Source organism: Rhinoderma darwinii, chromosome 3 (assembly GCF_050947455.1).
Source record: "Rhinoderma darwinii isolate aRhiDar2 chromosome 3, aRhiDar2.hap1, whole genome shotgun sequence".
Classification (NCBI taxonomy): domain Eukaryota; kingdom Metazoa; phylum Chordata; class Amphibia; order Anura; family Rhinodermatidae; genus Rhinoderma; species Rhinoderma darwinii.
The window spans coordinates 401,510,029-401,534,419 of NC_134689.1; the positions used below are offsets into that span (position 1 = coordinate 401,510,029).

Consider the following 24,391-nt stretch of genomic DNA (forward strand, 5'->3'; position numbering starts at 1 on the left):
TAAACGTAAATAACAGTGCCCTGTGGGTAAACAGTATCAGGGATTGGATTTTGCCTTTTGCAGAGTCTTGGATACGGGGCGGCAGTCTCAAAAGGGGGCGATTGACACGAGACTTCCTTCCCCAGTATCTGGATTATGGTCTTAGATGTCTGAGGAGATGGGGAATAGACAAGTCCTATATTGAGAGTAAGACCAGGAGAGATCTATATTTCACCGTATGTAGGACTTTCTTTTGTTTACAGCCGGCACTTAAAGATTGCACAACTGCAACCTTACAGGAGAGTCTGAGGTTTCTCAATGGAGCGAGACTCCCGGGTAAACTTTTTGACATTGCATGGCTGTCACTGCATGGGAAACTTTATGTTAAAGGGAATCTAAAATATTTGAGTGTGTCAGATCGGAAGTGTCCCTTGGGTTTTCAACAGGAGGAGACAATGGAGCATTTTATAACCGAGTGCTGGGGAGGACAAAATATATGGCAAGAAATATCCTGCAAGTTAAAAATCCCAAGACTGCAGTCTCTAAAATACCCAGAAATTATTTATGGAGTACCAGCTAATGTAAATAACATTGACCGGGGGACCTTGTATCTGATAATTAATGTAGTCAAATACTACCAGTGGCATACAAGAACCAGAATGTCCATTTATAATGAGCCATTTCACCATATGTCAGCCGTGAACCTGATCATGTCAGAACTAAGGTGGATCAAATCCCTAGAAATGAGGAAAAATGAGAAAAACACAGCATTATGGAGGAATGTATATATGGAATAATGCTAGTTCTCTGTATAATGCAAACTTGTTGTTGGTTTTTCTCCCTCCTTCCTTTTTAACAGCAATGGACTCTTGTTAAGTTAAAGTTATTTTCTAGTTTATTTTTCATAGTCATCTATGAGTTCTGTTAAATGATCATTTACTTTGGAATTTTGATGGAATGTTATATTTGTTTGTTTTTTACAAATAAAAATCGCCTCCTATATACAAGAATATAACTACTATAATACTGCCCCTATATACAAGAATATAACTACTATAATACTGCCCCTATATACAAGAATATAACTACTATAATACTGCCCCTATATACAAGAATATAACTACTATAATACTGCCCCTATATACAAGAATATAACTACTATAATACTGCCCCCTATATACAAGAATATAACTACTATAATACTGCCCCCTATATACAAGAATATAACTACTATAATACTGCCTCCTATATACAAGAATATAACTACTATAATACTGCTCCCTATATATACAAGAATATAACTACTATAATACTGCTCCCTATATACAAGAATATAACTACTATAATACTGCCTCCTATATACAATAATATAACTACTATAATACTGCTCCCTATATATACAAGAATATAACTACTATAATACTGCTCCCTATATACAAGAATATAACTACTATAATACTGCCCCTATATAAAAGAATATAACTACTATAATACTGCCCCTATATACAAGAATATAACTACTATAATACTGCCCCCTATATACAAGAATATAACTACTATAATACTGCCCCCTATATCCAAGCATATAACTACTATAATACTGCCTCCTATATACAAGAATATAACTACTATAATACTGCTCCCTATATATACAAGAATATAACTACTATAATACTGCTCCCTATATACAAGAATATAACTATAATACTGCCCCTATATACAAGAATATAACTACTGTAATACTGCCCCTATATACAAGAATATAACTACTATAATACTGCCCCCTATATACAAGAATATAACTACTATAATACTGCCCCCTATATACAAGAATATAACTACTATAATACTGCCCCTATATACAAGAATATAACTACTATAATACTGCCCCCTATATACAATAATATAACTACTATAATACTGCCTCCTATATACAAGAATATAACTACTATAATACTGCTCCCTATATATACAAGAATATAACTACTATAATACTGCTCCCTATATACAAGAATATAACTACTATAATACTGCCCCCTATGTACAAGAATATAACTACTATAATACTGCCTCCTATGTACAAGAATGTAACTACTATAATACTGCCCCCTATATACAAGAATATAACTACTATAATACTGCTCCTCATGTACAAGAATAAAACTACTATAATACTGCCTCTATATACAAGAATATAACTACTATAATACTGCTCCTATATACAAGAATATAACTACTATAATACTGCCCCTGTGTACAAGAATATAACTACTATAATACTGCCCCTATATACAAGAATATAACTACTATAATACTGCCCCTATGTACAAGAATATAACTACTATAACACTGCCCCTATATACAAGAATATAGCTACTATAATACTGCTCCTATATACAAGAATATAACTACTATAATACTGCCCCCTATATACAAGAATATAACTACTATAATACTGCCTACTATGTACAAGAATATAACTACTATAATACTGCTCCCTATATACAAGAATATAACTACTATAATACTGCTCCTATATACAAGAATATACCTACTATAACACTGCCTCATATATACAAGAATATAACTACTATAATACTGCCCCTATATACAAGAATATAACTACTATAATACTGCCTCCTATATACAAGAATATAACTACTATAATACTGCCCCCTATGTACAAGAATATAACTACTATAATACTGCCCCTATATACAAGAATATAACTACTATAATACTGCTCCTATATACAAGACTATAACTACTATAATACTGCCCATATATACAAGAATATAACTACTATAATACTGCCCCTATATACAAGAATATAACTACTATAATACTGCTCCTATATACAAAAATATAACTACTATAATACTGCCCCTATGTACAAGAATATAACTACTATAATACTGCCTCCTATGTACAAGAATATAACTACTATACGACTGCCTCCTATATACTAGAATATAACTACTATAATACTGCCCCTATGTACAAGAATATAACTACTATAATACTGCACCTATATACAAGAATATAACTACTATAATACTACCCCTATATACAAGAATATAACTACTATAATACTGCCCCTATATACAAGAATATAATTACTATAATACTACCCCTATATACAAGAATATAACTACTATACTACTGCCTCCTATATACAAGAATATAACTACTATAATACTGCCCCTATGTACAAGAATATAACTACTATAATACTGCCCCTATATACAAGAATATAACTACTATAATACTACCCCTATATACAAGAATATAACTACTATAATACTGCCTCCTATGTACAAGAATATAACTACTATAATACTGCCCCCTATATACAAGAATATAACTACTATAATACTGCTCCTCATGTACAAGAATAAAACTACTATAATACTGCCTCTATATACAAGAATATAACTACTATAATACTGCTCCTATATACAAGAATATAACTACTATAATACTGCCCCTGTGTACAAGAATATAACTACTATAATACTGCCCCTATATACAAGAATATAACTACTATAATACTGCCCCTATGTACAAGAATATAACTACTATAACACTGCCCCTATATACAAGAATATAGCTACTATAATACTGCTCCTATATACAAGAATATAACTACTATAATACTGCCCCCTATATACAAGAATATAACTACTATAATACTGCCTACTATGTACAAGAATATAACTACTATAATACTGCTCCCTATATACAAGAATATAACTACTATAATACTGCTCCTATATACAAGAATATACCTACTATAACACTGCCTCATATATACAAGAATATAACTACTATAATACTGCCCCTATATACAAGAATATAACTACTATAATACTGCTCCTATATACAAGACTATAACTACTATAATACTGCCTCCTATGTACAAGAATATAACTAGTATAATACTGCCCATATATACAAGAATATAACTACTATAATACTGCTCCCTATATACAAGAATATAACTACTAGAATACTGCCCCCTATATACAAGAATATAACTACTATAATACTGCCCCTATATACAAGAATATAACTACTATAATACTGCACTTATATACAAGAATATAACTATATAATACTGCCCCTATATACAAGAATATAACTACTATAATACTGCCCATATATACAAGAATATAACTACTATAATACTGCCCCTATATACAAGAATATAACTACTATAATACTGCTCCTATATACAAAAATATAACTACTATAATACTGCCCCTATGTACAAGAATATAACTACTATAATACTGCCTCCTATGTACAAGAATATAACTACTATACGACTGCCTCCTATATACTAGAATATAACTACTATAATACTGCCCCTATGTACATGAATATAACTACTATAATACTGCACCTATATTCAAGAATATAACTACTATAATACTACCCCTATATACAAGAATATAACTACTATAATACTGTCCCTATATACAAGAATATAATTACTATAATACTACCCCTATATACAAGAATATAACTACTATACTACTGCCTCCTATATACAAGAATATAACTACTATAATACTGCCCCTATGTACAAGAATATAACTACTATAATACTGCCCCTATATACAAGAATATAACTACTATAATACTAACCCTATATACAAGAATATAACTACTATAATACTGCCTTCTATATACAAGAATATAACTACTATAATACTGTCCCCTATATACAAGAATATAACTACTATAATACTGCCCCCTATATACAAGAATATAACTACTATAATACTGTCCCCTATATACAAGAATATAACTACTATAATACTGCTCCTATATACAAGAATATAACTACTATAATACTGCTCCTATATACAAGAATATAACTACTATAATACTGCCCCCTATATACAAGAATATAACTACTATAATACTGCCCCTATATACAAGAATATAACTACTATAATACTACCCCTATATACAAGAATATAACTACTATAATACTGCCACTATATACAAGAATATAACTACTATAATACTGCCTCCTATATACAAGAATATATCTACTATAATACTGTCCCCTATATACAAGAATATAACTACTATAATACTGCCCCCTATGTATAAGAATATAACTACTATAATACTGCTCCCTATGTACAAGACTATAAATACTATAATACTACCCCTATATACAAGAATATGACTACTATAATACTGCCCCTATATACAAGAATATAACTACTATAATACTGTCCCTATATACAAGAATATAACTACTATAATACTGTCCCATATATACAAGAATATAACTACTATAATACTGCCCCCTATATACAAGAATATCACTACTATAATACTGACCCCTATATACAAAAATATAACTACTGTAATACTGCCCCTATATACAAGAATATAACTACTATACTACTGCCCCCTATGTACAAGAATATAACTACTATAATACTGCCCCTATATACAAGAATATAACTACTATAATACTGCCCCTATATACAAGAATATAACTACTATAATACTGCCCCCTATATACAAGAATATAACTACTATAATACTGCTCCTATGTACAAGAATATAACTACTATAATACTAACCCCTATGTACAAGAATATAACTACTATAATACTGCCCCTATATACAAGAATATAACTACTATAATACTGCTCCTATATACAAAAATATAACTACTATAATACTGCCCCTATGTACAAGAATATAACTACTATAATACTGCCTCCTATGTACAAGAATATAACTACTATACGACTGCCTCCTATATACTAGAATATAACTACTATAATACTGCCCCTATGTACATGAATATAACTACTATAATACTGCACCTATATACAAGAATATAACTACTATAATACTACCCCTATATACAACAATATAACTACTATAATACTGCCCCTATATACAAGAATATAATTACTATAATACTACCCCTATATACAAGAATATAACTACTATACTACTGCCTCCTATATACAAGAATATAACTACTATAATACTGCCCCTATGTACAAGAATATAACTACTATAATACTGCCCCTATATACAAGAATATAACTACTATAATACTAACCCTATATACAAGAATATAACTACTATAATACTGCCTTCTATATACAAGAATATAACTACTATAATACTGTCCCCTATATACAAGAATATAACTACTATAATACTGCCCCCTATATACAAGAATATAACTACTATAATACTGTCCCCTATATACAAGAATATAACTACTATAATACTGCTCCTATATACAAGAATATAACTACTATAATACTGCTCCTATATACAAGAATATAACTACTATAATACTGCCCCCTATATACAAGAATATAACTACTATAATACTGCCCCTATATACAAGAATATAACTACTATAATACTACCCCTATATACAAGAATATAACTACTATAATACTGCCACTATATACAAGAATATAACTACTATAATACTGCCTCCTATATACAAGAATATATCTACTATAATACTGTCCCCTATATACAAGAATATAACTACTATAATACTGCCCCCTATGTATAAGAATATAACTACTATAATACTGCTCCCTATGTACAAGACTATAAATACTATAATACTACCCCTATATACAAGAATATGACTACTATAATACTGCCCCTATATACAAGAATATAACTACTATAATACTGTCCCTATATACAAGAATATAACTACTATAATACTGTCCCATATATACAAGAATATAACTACTATAATACTGCCCCCTATATACAAGAATATCACTACTATAATACTGACCCCTATATACAAAAATATAACTACTGTAATACTGCCCCTATATACAAGAATATAACTACTATACTACTGCCCCCTATGTACAAGAATATAACTACTATAATACTGCCCCTATATACAAGAATATAACTACTATAATATTGCCCCCTATATACAAGAATATAACTACTATAATACTGCCCCCTATATACAAGAATATAACTACTATAATTCTGCCCCCTATATACAAGAATATAACTACTATAATACTGCCTCCTATATACAAGAATATAACTACTATAATACTGCTCCCTATATATACAAGAATATAACTATTATAATACTGCTCCCTATATATACAAGAATATAACTATTATAATACTGCTCCCTATATACAAGAATATAACTACTATAATACTGCCCCCTATGTACAAGAATATAACTACTATAATACTGTCCCTATATATACAAGAATATAACTACTATAATACTGCCTCTATATACAAGAATATAACTACTATAATACTGCTCCCTATATACAAGAATATAACTATAATACTGCCCCTATATACAAGAATATAACTACTGTAATACTGCCCCTATATACAAGAATATAACTACTATAATACTGCCCCCTATATACAAGAATATAACTACTATAATTCTGCCCCCTATATACAAGAATATAACTACTATAATACTGCCCCCTATATACAAGAATATAACTACTATAATACTGCCCCCTATATACAAGAATATAACTACTATAGTACTGCCTCCTATATACAAGAATATAACTACTATAATACTGTTCCCTATATATACAAGAATATAACTACTATAATACTGCTCCCTATATACAAGAATATAACTACTATAATACTGCCCCTATATACAAGAATATAACTACTATAATACTGCTCCTATGTACAAGTATATAACTACTATAATACTGCCCTCTATGAACAAGAATATAACTACTATAATACTGCCCCTATATACAAGAATATAACTACTATAATACTGCCTCCTATGTACAAGAATATAACTACTATAATACTGCCTCCTATGTACAAGAATATAACTACTATACTACTGCCTCCTATATACAAGAATATAACTACTATAATACTGCTCCTATATACAAGAATATAACTACTATAATACTGCTCCTATATACAAGAATATAACTACTATAATACTGTCCCTTATATACAAGAATATAACTACTATAATACTGCCCCCTATATACAAGAATATAACTACTATAATACTGTCCCCTATATACAAGAATATAACTACTATAATACTGCCCCTATATACAAGAATATAACTACTATAATACTGCTCCTATGTACAAGTATATAACTACTATAATACTTCCCTCTATGAACAAGAATATAACTACTATAATACTACCCCTATAAACAAGAATATAACTACTATAATACTGCCCCTATATACAAGAATATAATTACTATAATACTACCCCTATATACAAGAATATAACTACTATACTACTGCCTCCTATATACAAGAATATAACTACTATAATACTGCCCCTATGTACAAGAATATAACTACTATAATACTGCCCCTATATACAAGAATATAACTACTATAATACTACCCCTATATACAAGAATATAACTACTATAATACTGCCTCCTATGTACAAGAATATAACTACTATAATACTGCCCCCTATATACAAGAATATAACTACTATAATACTGCTCCTCATGTACAAGAATAAAACTACTATAATACTGCCTCTATATACAAGAATATAACTACTATAATACTGCTCCTATATACAAGAATATAACTACTATAATACTGCCCCTGTGTACAAGAATATAACTACTATAATACTGCCCCTATATACAAGAATATAACTACTATAATACTGCCCCTATGTACAAGAATATAACTACTATAACACTGCCCCTATATACAAGAATATAGCTACTATAATACTGCTCCTATATACAAGAATATAACTACTATAATACTGCCCCCTATATACAAGAATATAACTACTATAATACTGCCTACTATGTACAAGAATATAACTACTATAATACTGCTCCCTATATACAAGAATATAACTACTATAATACTGCTCCTATATACAAGAATATACCTACTATAACACTGCCTCATATATACAAGAATATAACTACTATAATACTGCCCCTATATACAAGAATATAACTACTATAATACTGCTCCTATATACAAGACTATAACTACTATAATACTGCCTCCTATGTACAAGAATATAACTAGTATAATACTGCCCATATATACAAGAATATAACTACTATAATACTGCTCCCTATATACAAGAATATAACTACTATAATACTGCCCCCTATATACAAGAATATAACTACTATAATACTGCCCCTATATACAAGAATATAACTACTATAATACTGCACTTATATACAAGAATATAACTATATAATACTGCCCCTATATACAAGAATATAACTACTATAATACTGCCCATATATACAAGAATATAACTACTATAATACTGCCCCTATATACAAGAATATAACTACTATAATACTGCTCCTATATACAAAAATATAACTACTATAATACTGCCCCTATGTACAAGAATATAACTACTATAATACTGCCTCCTATGTACAAGAATATAACTACTATACGACTGCCTCCTATATACTAGAATATAACTACTATAATACTGCCCCTATGTACATGAATATAACTACTATAATACTGCACCTATATACAAGAATATAACTACTATAATACTACCCCTATATACAAGAATATAACTACTATAATACTGCCCCTATATACAAGAATATAATTACTATAATACTACCCCTATATACAAGAATATAACTACTATACTACTGCCTCCTATATACAAGAATATAACTACTATAATACTGTCCCTATGTACAAGAATATAACTACTATAATACTGCCCCTATATACAAGAATATAACTACTATAATACTAACCCTATATACAAGAATATAACTACTATAATACTGCCTCCTATATACAAGAATATAACTACTATAATACTGTCCCCTATATACAAGAATATAACTACTATAATACTGCCCCCTATATACAAGAATATAACTACTATAATACTGTCCCCTATATACAAGAATATAACTACTATAATACTGCTCCTATATACAAGAATATAACTACTATAATACTGCTCCTATATACAAGAATATAACTACTATAATACTGCCCCCTATATACAAGAATATAACTACTATAATACTGCCCCTATATACAAGAATATAACTACTATAATACTACCCCTATATACAAGAATATAACTACTATAATACTGCCACTATATACAAGAATATAACTACTATAATACTGCCTCCTATATACAAGAATATATCTACTATAATACTGTCCCCTATATACAAGAATATAACTACTATAATACTGCCCCCTATGTATAAGAATATAACTACTATAATACTGCTCCCTATGTACAAGACTATAAATACTATAATACTACCCCTATATACAAGAATATGACTACTATAATACTGCCCCTATATACAAGAATATAACTACTATAATACTGTCCCTATATACAAGAATATAACTACTATAATACTGTCCCATATATACAAGAATATAACTACTATAATGCTGCCCCCTATATACAAGAATATCACTACTATAATACTGACCCCTATATACAAAAATATAACTACTGTAATACTGCCCCTATATACAAGAATATAACTACTATACTACTGCCCCCTATGTACAAGAATATAACTACTATAATACTGCCCCTATATACAAGAATATAACTACTATAATACTGCCCCTATATACAAGAATATAACTACTATAATACTGCCCCCTATATACAAGAATATAACTACTATAATACTGCCCCCTATATACAAGAATATAACTACTATAATTCTGCCCCCTATATACAAGAATATAACTACTATAATACTGCCTCCTATATACAAGAATATAACTACTATAATACTGCTCCCTATATATACAAGAATATAACTATTATAATACTGCTCCCTATATATACAAGAATATAACTATTATAATACTGCTCCCTATATACAAGAATATAACTACTATAATACTGCCCCCTATGTACAAGAATATAACTACTATAATACTGTCCCTATATATACAAGAATATAACTACTATAATACTGCCTCTATATACAAGAATATAACTACTATAATACTGCTCCCTATGTACAAAAATATAACTACTATAATACTGCCCGCTATATACAAGAATATAACTACTATAATACTAACCCCTATATACAAGAATATAACTACTATACTACTGCCTCCTATATACAAGAATATAACTACTATAATACTGCCCCTATGTACAAGAATATAACTACTATAATACTGCTCCCTATATACAAGAATATAACTACTATAATACTGCCCCCTATATACAAGAATATAACTACTATAATACTGCTCCTATATACAAGAATATAACTACTATAATACTGCCCCCTATATACAAGAATATAACTACTATAATACTACCCCTATATACAGGAATATAACTACTATAATACTGCTCCCTATATATACAAGAATATAACTCCTATAATACTGCTCCCTATATACAAGAATATAACTACTATAATACTGCCTCCTATATACAAGAATATAACTACTATAATACTGCCCCTATATACAAGAATATAACTACTATAATACTGCTCCCTATATACAAGAATATAACTACTATAATACTGCCCCTATATACAAGAATATAACTACTATAATACTGCCCCTATATACAAGAATATAACTACTATAATACTGCCCCCTATATACAAGAATATAACTACTATAATACTGCCCCCTATATACAAGAATATAACTACTATAATACTGCCCCCTATATACAAGAATATAACTACTATAATACTGCCTCCTATATACAAGAATATAACTACTATAATACTGCTCCCTATATATACAAGAATATAACTACTATAATACTGCTCCCTATATACAAGAATATAACTATAATACTGCCCCTATATACAAGAATATAACTACTGTAATACTGCCCCTATATACAAGAATATAACTACTATAATACTGCCCCCTATATACAAGAATATAACTACTATAATTCTGCCCCCTATATACAAGAATATAACTACTATAATACTGCCCCCTATATACAAGAATATAACTACTATAATACTGCCCCCTATATACAAGAATATAACTACTATAGTACTGCCTCCTATATACAAGAATATAACTACTATAATACTGTTCCCTATATATACAAGAATATAACTACTATAATACTGCTCCCTATATACAAGAATATAACTACTATAATACTGCCCCCTATGTACAAGTATATAACTACTATAATACTGCCTCCTATGTACAAGAATATAACTACTATAATACTGCCCCCTATATACAAGAATATAACTACTATAATACTGCCCCTGTGTACAAGAATATAACTACTATAATACTGCCCCTATATACAAGAATATAACTACTATAATACTGCCTCCTATGTACAAGAATATAACTACTATAATACTGCTCCCTATATACAAGAATATAACTACTATAATACTGCACTTATATACAAGAATATAACTATATAATACTGCTACCTATCTACAAGAATATAACTACTATAATACTGCCCCTATATACAAGAATATAACTACTATAATACTGCCCCTATATACAAGAATATAACTACTATAATACTGCTCCTATGTACAAGTATATAACTACTATAATACTGCCCTCTATGAACAAGAATATAACTACTATAATACTGCCCCTATATACAAGAATATAACTACTATAATACTGCCTCCTATGTACAAGAATATAACTACTATAATACTGCCTCCTATGTACAAGAATATAACTACTATACTACTGCCTCCTATATACAAGAATATAACTACTATAATACTGCTCCTATATACAAGAATATAACTACTATAATACTGCTCCTATATACAAGAATATAACTACTATAATACTGCCCTCTATGAACAAGAATATAACTACTATAATACTGCCCCTATATACAAGAATATAACTACTATAATACTGCCTCCTATGTACAAGAATATAACTACTATAATACTGCCTCCTATGTACAAGAATATAACTACTATACTACTGCCTCCTATATACAAGAATATAACTACTATAATACTGCTCCTATATACAAGAATATAACTACTATAATACTGCTCCTATATACAAGAATATAACTACTATAATACTGCCCCTATATACAAGAATATAACTACTATAATACTACCCCTATATACAAGAATATAACTACTATAATACTGCTGAATATGCACACTGATAAAGTATTCCGTTCCGTAAATTAACAATTTTACTGCCTGAAGATAGAACGATTAAAATTAATTTTATTAAGTTGTTTCATTAAAATGAGCCGTCTTAGCCCCAAGTAACAATGTAAACAGGCTCAGATAAGGTGGTCAGTAATAAGGAGAGGTGTGCTGATGTGATAGTATAGTTGCAAACACCAAGCACCACCTCACCCCTCACGATATATTCTACTGACACACCTCACTGACTGACAGACAATCCAACGCGTTTCAGTGCCACATAAATAAGTGACACATCATCAGGGATTATCGATTCAATTCGGTATTGTGTTTGATTTCACTGTTAATTCAGCCGGCTAGCACGATTGTGTGCTTATTCAAAACCTCCCGGCGCGTGTACGACACTAATGCCTTGGCCGCACACGCGCCGGCGAAGTTTCGGTCTATTTGACAGGTCCAGGCCCACCCACTGTGCTGACGTAGCTTAGGCCCAGCACCAACCCGCAGTGTCCACGTCAAGGGAATGACGTTGCAGGGTGAATTCCGAGCCTCCTTACTGCCCACCAATCAGCTCTGTTACGGACGCCGCAGCGTCCTGTGTTGCCATGGAGATCTAGAGGCGGATACACTCTACCATAAATGATCCAATACCGCAATACACATGCGTCTCAGCACAAAAACAAACAACCACATAACCACCAACTGCATCCTGAACATAGTCAGATATTGAATATCTATATTTGATGGAATACATTTGTGATAAAAGATCCTTACGATCCAAGTACAAAACAATCTGTTAACGCAAAACGGGGTCAAACGGAGAACCCTTAAATGGTACACACTTTAAGGCCCACAATGAATTTGTGATCTTTTTATTGAGATTCATTTTGGAGCACAATTTCTTTTTATTCGATCAAAAGATCTACCACCAGCTCAAAGGGGTTGCTATGGGGAGTCCTTGTGCTCCCACATATTCCAACCTATATCTGGGTTGGTGGGAAAAAGAGTGTGTCTTCACGGAAATAATGGAAAATTGACCTCTTGTATCCTCCTATGGATTCGTTTCATAGACGATATTTTGATATTGTGGAAGGGAACTAAGGCTGAGTTCGTTGAGTTTGTGGAAGTCCTGAATGTGAACAATTTAGGCCTTTTTTTCACACACGAGATTAATGAGAATAAGATTACATTCCTCGATGTGTTAATCCAAAAGACACCTTCAGGAGCTATACAGACCAATATGTATAGAAAATCTACTGCCACAAACAGTCTATTGAGATGGGAAAGCTGTCACCCTTTAAACCTGAAACGTGGTATTCCAAAGGGCCAATATCTGAGGGTACGCCGCAACTGTTCAACTATATCCGATTTTAAGATCTCGGCATGTGAACTTGAAAATAGGTTTCGGCGTCAAGGATATCCAAGACAGGTTTTAAAGGAGGCGTATCAGAACGCACTAGGCAGAAATCGGGATGATTTACTCAACCCGAAACCAAAGAAAGTGGAGGAGGAAACAGCTAGATTCATTGGCACTTTTGACTCGGCCAATGTGGAGGTTCGGTGTATTCTACAACGTTATTGGGGTATTCTGCAAGCGGATCCAGATATTGGTGACCTTGTGGGACAGTCCCCCCTGATTACTTATAGACGTGGACGAAATGTGAAAGATCGGCTAGTGCACAGCCATCTAAATACTCAGGAACCAGTTGGTACTTGGTTAAATCAGAGTTTAAAGGGTAGCTACAGATGCGGGTCCTGTAAGGCTTGTGCGTCAATATTGTGTAGCAGTAAATTTACCAGCACCACCACTGGGAAGAGCTTTGAAAATTGGTCCTACATTAAAGAGGCTCTGTCACCAGATTTTGCAGCCCCTATCTCCTATTGCAGCAGATCGGCGCTGCAATGTAGATTACAGTAACGTTTTTATTTTTAAAAAACGAGCATTTTTGGCCAAGTTATGACCATTTTTGTAGTTATGCAAATGAGGCTTGCAAAAATCCAAGTGGGTGTGTTGAAAAGTAAAAGTACAACTGGGCGTGTATTATGTGCGTACATCGGGGCGTGTTTACTACTTTTACTAGCTGGGCGTTCTGACGAGAAGTATCATCCACTTCTCTTCACAACACCCAGCTTCTGGCAGTGCAGACACAGCGTGTTCTCGAGAGATCACGCTGTGTCGTCACTCACAGGTCCTGCATCGTGTCGGCACCAGAGGCTACAGTTGATTCTGCAGCAGCATCAGCATTTGCAGGTAAGTAGCTACATCGACTTACCTGCAAACGCCGATGCTGCTGCAGAATCATCTGTAGCCTCTGGTGCCGATGTGTCCTCGCTCGTCTGACACGATGCAGGACCTGTGAGTGACGACACAGCGTGATCTCTGGAGAACACGGCTGTGTCTGCACTGCCAGAAGCTGGGCGTTCTGGAGAGAAGTGGATGATACTTCTCATCAGAACGCTCAGCTAGTAAAAGTAGTAAACACGCCCCGATGTACGCACATAATACACGCCCAGTTGTACTTTTACTTTTAAACACGCCCACTTGGACTTTTGCAAGCCTCATTTGCATAAATACGAAAATGGTCATAACTTGGCCAAAAATGCTCATTTTTTAAAAATAAAAACGTTACTGTAATCTACATTGCAGCGCCTATCTGCTGCAATAGCAGATAGGGGCTGCAAAATCTGGTGACAGAGCCTCTTTAACTGCAAAACAATGGGTTTGGTGTACCTGATCACCTGCGAATGTAAAATGCAATATGTAGGGAAAACAATACGAGAATTCAGAAGGAGGATCAGGGAGCATATTGGCGACATTAGGCGACAAGAGGATACCTCAGTGTCCCGCCATGTCTGGGAGCATCATAAAGGTGAATCCTCGTGTCTCAAATTTCAAGGGGTGTAATGCATTAGACAGACAATGAGAGCCGGTGATTTAGATAGGAGGATCATGCAAAAAGAAGCGCAATGGATCCACCGTCTACAGACCATCTGTCCCCAAGGTCTAAATGAGCAGATCTCCTATGCGTGTTTCCTGTAGAAAAATTTACATCTAGAAGACCTACTCCCGTGTATGGGTGTATCCTCTTTCTATTCAATGCTGTTTGCTGGTATGTTGGTCATACTCTGACTGATGGCTGGTTGGTAGGCTCTGCAATTTTGCCACTGTTATTGAGGTTTGGTACCGGACACTGAATGTCTCGGGCATCTGGAGTAGCTACAGTTCGTGCGTTATGGGCTGGTCCGGGTTCTCCGTTTGACCCCGTTTTGCGTTAACAGATTGTTTTGTACTTGGATCGTAAGGATCTTTTATCACAAAGGTATTCCATCAAATATAGATATTCAATATCTGACTATGTTCAGGATGCAGTTGGTGTGTTTATGTGGTTGTTTGTTTTTGTGCTGAGACGCATGTGTATTGCGGTATTGGATCGTTTATGGTAGAGTGTATCCGCCTCTAGATCTCCATGGCAACACAGGACGCTGCGGCGTCCGTAACAGAGCTGATTGGTGGGCAGTAAGGAGGCTCGGCATTCACCCTGCAACGTCATTCCCTTGACGTGGTCACTGCGGGTTGGTGCTGGGCCTAAGCTACGTCAGCACAGTGGGTGGGCCTGGACCTGTCAAATAGACCGGAACTTCGCCGGCGCGTGTGCGGCCAAGGCATTAGTGTCGTACACGCGCTGGGAGGTTTTGAATAAGCACACAATCGTGCTAGCCGGCTGAATTAACAGTGAAATCAAACACAATACCGAATTGAATCGATAATCCCTGATGATGTGTCACTTATTTATGTGGCACTGAAACGCGTTGGATTGTCTGTCAGTCAGTGAGGTGTGTCAGTAGAATATATCGTGAGGGGTGAGGTGGTGCTTGGTGTTTGCAACTATACTATCACATCAGCACACCTCTCCTTATTACTGACCACCTTATCTGAGCCTGTTTACATTGTTACTTGGGGCTAAGATGGCTCATTTTAATGAAACAACTTAATAAAATTAATTTTAATCGTTCTATCTTCAGGCAGTAAAATTACTATAATACTGCCCCTATATACAAGAATATAACTACTATAATACTGCCTCCTATATACAAGAATATAACGACTATAATACTGTCCCCTATATACAAGAATATAACTACTATAATACTGCCCCCTATGTATAAGAATATAACTACTATAATACTGCTTCCTATGTACAAGACTATAACTACTATAATACTACCCCTATATACAAGAATATGACTACTATAATACTGTCCCTATACACAAGAATATAACTACTATAATACTGTCCCATATATACAAGAATATAACTACTATAATACTGCCCCCTATATACAAGAATATAACTACTATAATACTGCCCCCTATATACAAAAATATAACTACTGTAATACTGCCCCTATATACAAGAATATAACTACTATACTACTGCCCCCTATGTACAAGAATATAACTACTATAATACTGCTCCTATGTACAAGAATATAACTACTATAATACTGCCCCTATATACAAGAATATAACTACTATAATACTGCCCCTATATACAAGAATATAACTACTATAATACTGCCCCCTATATACAAGAATATAACTACTATAATACTGCCCCCTTTATACAAGAATATAACTACTATAATACTGCCCCCTATATACAAGAATATAACTACTATAATACTGCTCCCTATATATACAAGAATATAACTATTATAATACTGCCCCTATATACAAGAATATAACTACTATAATACTGCTCCCTATGTACAAAAATATAACTACTATAATACTGCCCGCTATATACAAGAATATAACTACTATAATACTGCTCCTATATACAAGAATATAACTACTATAATACTGCTCCCATATATACAAGAATATAACTACTATAATACTGTCCCCTATATACAAGAATATGACTACTATAATACTGTCCCTATATACAAGAATATAACTACTATAATACTGTCCCTATATACAAGAATATAACTACTAAAATACTGTCCCATATATACAAGAATATAACTACTATAATACTGCCCCCTATATACAAGAATATAACTACTATAATACTGCCCCCTATATACAAAAATATAACTACTGTAATACTACTCCTATATACAAGAATATAACTACTATACTACTGCCCCCTATGTTCAAGAATATAACTACTATAATACTGCTCCTATGTACAAGAATATAACTACTATAATACTGCCCCTATATACAAGAATATAACTACTATAATACTGCCCCTATATACAAGAATATAACTACTATAATACTGCCCCCTATATACAAGAATATAACTACTATAATACTGCCCCCTATATACAAGAATATAACTACTATAATACTGCCCCTTTGTACAAGAATATAACTACTATAATACTGCCTCATATATACAAGACTATAACTACTATAATACTGTCCCTATATACAAGAATATAACTACTATAATACTGCTCCGTATATACAAGAATATAACTACTATAATACTGCCCCTATATACAAGAATATAACTACTATAATACTGCCCCTATATACAAGAATATAACTACTATAATACTGTCCCTATATACAAGAATATAACTACTATAATACTGCTCCCTATATACAAGTATATAACTACTATAATACTGCCTCCTATATACAAGAATATAACTACTATAATACTGTTCCCTATATATACAAGAATATAACTATTATAATACTGCCCCCTATATACAAGAATATAACTACTATAATACTGCCCCTATATACAAGAATATAACTACTATAATACTGTCCCTATATACAAGAATATAACTACTATAATACTGCTCCCTATATACAAGTATATAACTACTATAATACTGCCTCCTATATACAAGAATATAACTACTATAATACTGCTCCCTATATATACAAGAATATAACTATTATAATACTGCTCCCTATATAAAAGAATATATTTACTATAATACTGCCCCCTATGTACAAGAATATAACTACTATAATACTGTCCCTATATATACAAGAATATAACTACTATAATACTGCCCCTATATACAAGAATATAACTACTATAATACTGCTCCCTATGTACAAAAATATAACTACTATAATACTGCCCGCTATATACAAGAATATACTATAATACTGCCCCCTATGTACAAGAATATAACTACTATAATACTGCCTCCTATATACAAGAATATAACTACTATAATACTGCCCCCTATGTACAAGAATATAACTACTATAATACTGCCTCCTATATACAAGAATATAACTACTATAATACTGCTCCTATATACAAGAATATAACTACTATAATACTGCCACCTATGTACAAGAATATAACTACTATAATACTGCCTCCTATATACAAGAATATAACTACTATAATACTGCCCCCTATATACAAGAATATAACTACTATAATACTGCCCCCTATATACAAGAATATAACTACTATAATAGTGCCCCTATATACAAGAATATAACTACTATAATACTGCCCCTATATACAAGAATATAACTATTATAATACTGCCCCCTATGTACAAGAATATAACTATTATAATACTGCCCCCTATGTACAAGAATATAACTACTATAATACTGCTCCTATGTACAAGAATATAACTACTATAATACTGCTCCTATATACAAGAATATAACTACTATAATACTGCCCCCTATATACAAGAATATAACTACTATAATACTGCCCCTTTATACAAGAATATAACTACTATAATACTGCTCCTATATACAAGAATATAACTACTATAATACTGCCCCCTATGTACAAGAATATAACTACTATAATACTGCCTCCTATATACAAGAATATAACTACTATAATACTGCCCCCTATATACAAGAATATAACTACTATAATACTGCCCCCTATGTACAAGAATATAACTACTATAATACTGCCTCCTATATACAAGAATATAACTACTATAATACTGCCCCCTATGTACAAGAATATAACTACTATAATACTGCCTCCTATATACAAGAATATAACTACTATAATACTGCTCCTATATACAAGAATATAACTACTATAATACTGCCACCTATGTACAAGAATATAACTACTATAATACTGCCTCCTATATACAAGAATATAACTACTATAATACTGCCCCCTATATACAAGAATATAACTACTATAATACTGCCCCCTATATACAAGAATATAACTACTATAATAGTGCCCCTATATACAAGAATATAACTACTATAATACTGCCCCTATATACAAGAATATAACTACTATAATACTGCCCCTATGTACAAGAATATAACTATTATAATACTGCCCCCTATGTACAAGAATATAACTACTATAATACTGCCCCCTATATACAAGAATATAACTACTATAATACTGCCCCCTATATACAAGAATATAACTACTATAATACTGCCCCTATATACAAGAATATAACTACTATAATACTGCCCCTATATACAAGAAAATAACTACTATAATACTGCCCCTATATACAAGAATATAACTACTATAATACTGCACCTATATACAAGAATATAACTACTATAATACTGCCCCTATATACAAGAATATAACTACTATAATACTGCCCCCTATATACAAGAATATAACTACTATAATACTGCTCCTATGTACAAGAATATAACTACTATAATACTGCCCCCTATGTACAAGAATATAACTACTATAATACTGCCCCCTATATACAAGAATATAACTACTATAATACTGCCCCCTATATACAAGAATATAACTACTATAATACTGCCCCCTATATACAAGAATATATCTACTATAATACTGCCCCCTATATACAAGAATATAACTACTATAATACTGCCCCCTATATACAAGAATATAACTACTATAATACTGCCCCCTATATACAAGAATATAACTACTATAATACTGCTCCTATGTACAAGAATATAACTACTATAATACTGCCCCCTATGTACAAGAATATAACTACTATAATACTGCCCCCTATGTACAAGAATATAACTACTATAATACTGCCCCCTATTTACAAGAATATAACTACTATAATACTGCCCCTATATACAACAATATAACTACTATAATACTGCCCCCTATATACAACAATATAACTACTATAATACTGCTCCCTATATATACAAGAATATAACTATTATAATACTATCTCCTATATACAAGAATATAACTACTATAATACTGCCCCTATATACAAGAAAATAACTACTATAATACTGCCCCTATATACAAGAATATAACTACTATAATACTGCACCTATATACAAGAATATAACTACTATAATACTGCACCTATATACAAGAATATAACTACTATAATACTGCCCCTATGTACAAGAATATAACTACTATAATACTGCCCCCTATATACAAGAATATAATTACTATAATACTGCCCCTATGTACAAGAATATAACTACTATAATACTGCCCCCTATGTATAAGAATATAACTACTATAATACTGCCCCTATATACAAGAATATAACTACTATAATACTGCCTCCTATATACAAGAATATAACTACTATAATACTGCCCCTATATACAAGAATATAACTACTATAATACTGCCTCCTATATACAAGAATATAACTACTATAATACTGCCTCCTATATACAAGACTATAACTACTATAATACTGCCCCTATATACAAGAATATAACTACTATAATACTGCTCCTATATACAAGAATATAACTACTATAATACTGCCCCTATATACAAGAATATAACTACTATAATACTGCCCCCTATATACAAGAATATAACTACTATACTACTGCTCCCTATATACAAGAATATAACTACTATATTACTGCTCCTATATACAAGAATATAACTACTATAATACTGCTCCTATGTATAAGAATATAACTACTATAATACTGCCCCTATATACAAGAATATAACTACTATAATACTGCCCCCTATCTACAAGAATATAACGACTATAATACTGCCCCTATATACAAGAATATAACTACTATAATACTGCCTACGATGTAGTGGACAACCCCTTTAAATCTGTTAATAGGACAAAAGCGCAAAACAAAGTGTGTACGTTTATGGAGAAGTCAGTATTGATGGGTGACTGTTATATTATATGTATGGTCGGTATGTAGGGTTCCAATAACAGCGTGGTCAGAATTCCTGCAATTGTTGGAAGTCGCCCGTTGATTTTTCTGTCTAAGGGCAGATTTACACGAGCGTGTGCGTTTTGCGCACCCAAAAAACGCAGCGTTTTGCGTGCGCAAAAGGCACTTGACATCTCCGTGTGCCCTGTTCATATGGTGCACGGCTGCGTGATTTTCGCGCAGCCGCCATCATTATGACACTCCGTTTGGATGTTTATAAACAGAAAAGCATGTGGTGCTTTTCTGTTTGCATTCACTCTTTTACTGTTGCGCGAATAACGCGCGTCCCACGGAAGTGCTTCCGTGTGGTGCGGGTGATTTTCACGCACCCATTGACTTCAATGGGTGCGCGATGCGCGAAAAACGCCGAAATATAGAACATGTCGTGAGTTTTACGCAGCGGACTCACGCAGCGCAAAACTCACGGACAGTCTGCACTGCCCCATAGACTAGCATAGGTCCGTGCGACCCGCGTGAAAACCACGCGGGTTGCACAGACGTATAGCACGTTGGTGTAAATCCGTCCTTAGGGTAACATTGAGATCGCTCACGAGTCGCGGTAATGCCGTAATTTTACTGTGACTCACAGGCGACTGACTATGTGGCCATGGAGCCCTACACTACACCTGTGGCTACATAGTGACACGTCATTACAGCAACATTGAGAACAGGCAGAGCATCTTCATCCTGGTCGATGACATGAATGTTTGTAATGGCTCCTCTCTGTGTTGTAGTCGTCTCATCATGAGCACCTATCGAGACCTCAGGCAGAAGAGAGTGCGACACATCCCAGGAAGAGGGGCTGCCAGTGGGAGGAGGCGCCGTGAGATCTGACGCCAGGGACCATTGTTCATTTTTATTTTTCAATGTCATATGCCGTTGTTTTCTGGAGCTGGAGACACCACTGAGGCGGGAGGCACTTCGTACCTCATGTCTCTGTGATCTTCCCAGGTTTTATTCTTTCTATATTGTAACTTTGTATTTACTTGTTTTTAATGTTACATTTTATTGACTATAAATGATGTCAGAAATAAAAGGACGGGGGCGATTTATTTATTACTCACAATCTGGTCTCATTTTCCTACACACAGGACCATTTATAGGAAAACAATTGACCTATCAGAATAGTTTTGGAATGGGGGTGAGGTGACTGTAGTGCCCGGAAATAACCTGCACAAGAAGAACATACAAACAACATGCAGATGATTTAAAGTAACAGTGCTAACCACTAAGCCAGCTGTACTACTGGTGACATGTGCACACATTAAATTACCAATCTGAAGAGCCAACTAAATGGTCAGAAATGTTTCCCGTCCCCTGCAGGGTCATATAGCAAATGCAATTGTGCCCTCTAGTTCAGTGTTATTAAATAATGACCCTGGGTCAAAACTTATACATAGGCCCTGAGCAGGGCGGTGCATGACACAGAGATTCAAACAACACCAAAGTCAGATTCCTTGTGTCATGCTCCGCCCCCTCAGTCCGTTTACTAGTCTTAAAGAGTCTCTGTCACCACATTATAAGTGACCTATCTCCTACATAATGTAATCGGCACTGTATTGTAGATAACAACAGTGGTTTTTATTTTGATTACGTTCTGCTGTGTAAGTCCCACAGAAACTTTACCGCGTCCGGGCTGGAGGTGATGTCTATTCACTCTCAAGACACTTCAGTAACGTTAATGTGGGTGTATGTGACAGCACATCTCGCGGGATCACGCTGTGCGGAGTACAAATGGACATGAATGGGGAGAACTGTATGATGCTGATTGGTCACTGATTGGTCAGCGTCATACACTCCTCTTTATAACGCCCACTTGGTAAAAAACGCCCAGTTGGGCATTAAGAAACGAATTAGCATAAATCTAAAATTCCTCATAACTTGCTCAAAAATTATCGTTTTTTAAAATAAAAGCCACTTGTCACCTACATTACTGCGCAGATCAGATCATGTAGGAGATAGGGCATTTATAATGTGGTGACAGAGCCTCTTTAAAGGTGTTATCCAGTTCTTTAAAATTCCACCAATATGTCGTTCAGCTCAGGT

The 24,391-nt window shown here is 33.2% G+C and overlaps 1 protein-coding gene across 4 annotated transcripts in view; it reads left to right on the top strand.

The window, feature by feature from the left end:
- BRME1 (break repair meiotic recombinase recruitment factor 1) overlaps positions 1-23,411 on the top strand; it is a 48,631-nt gene extending 25,220 nt beyond the window's left edge. For 2 of the 4 annotated variants that reach the window (XM_075859158.1, XM_075859159.1), the window contains exon 7: positions 23,080-23,411. In XM_075859158.1, the coding sequence (XP_075715273.1) occupies positions 23,080-23,179 (100 nt within the window). In that variant the 3' untranslated portion in view covers positions 23,180-23,411. The remainder of the gene's footprint in view (positions 1-23,079) is intronic. The other 2 variants (XM_075859161.1, XM_075859160.1) reach the window with 2 other exon arrangements.
- Positions 23,412-24,391: the final 980 nt, after the last annotated feature.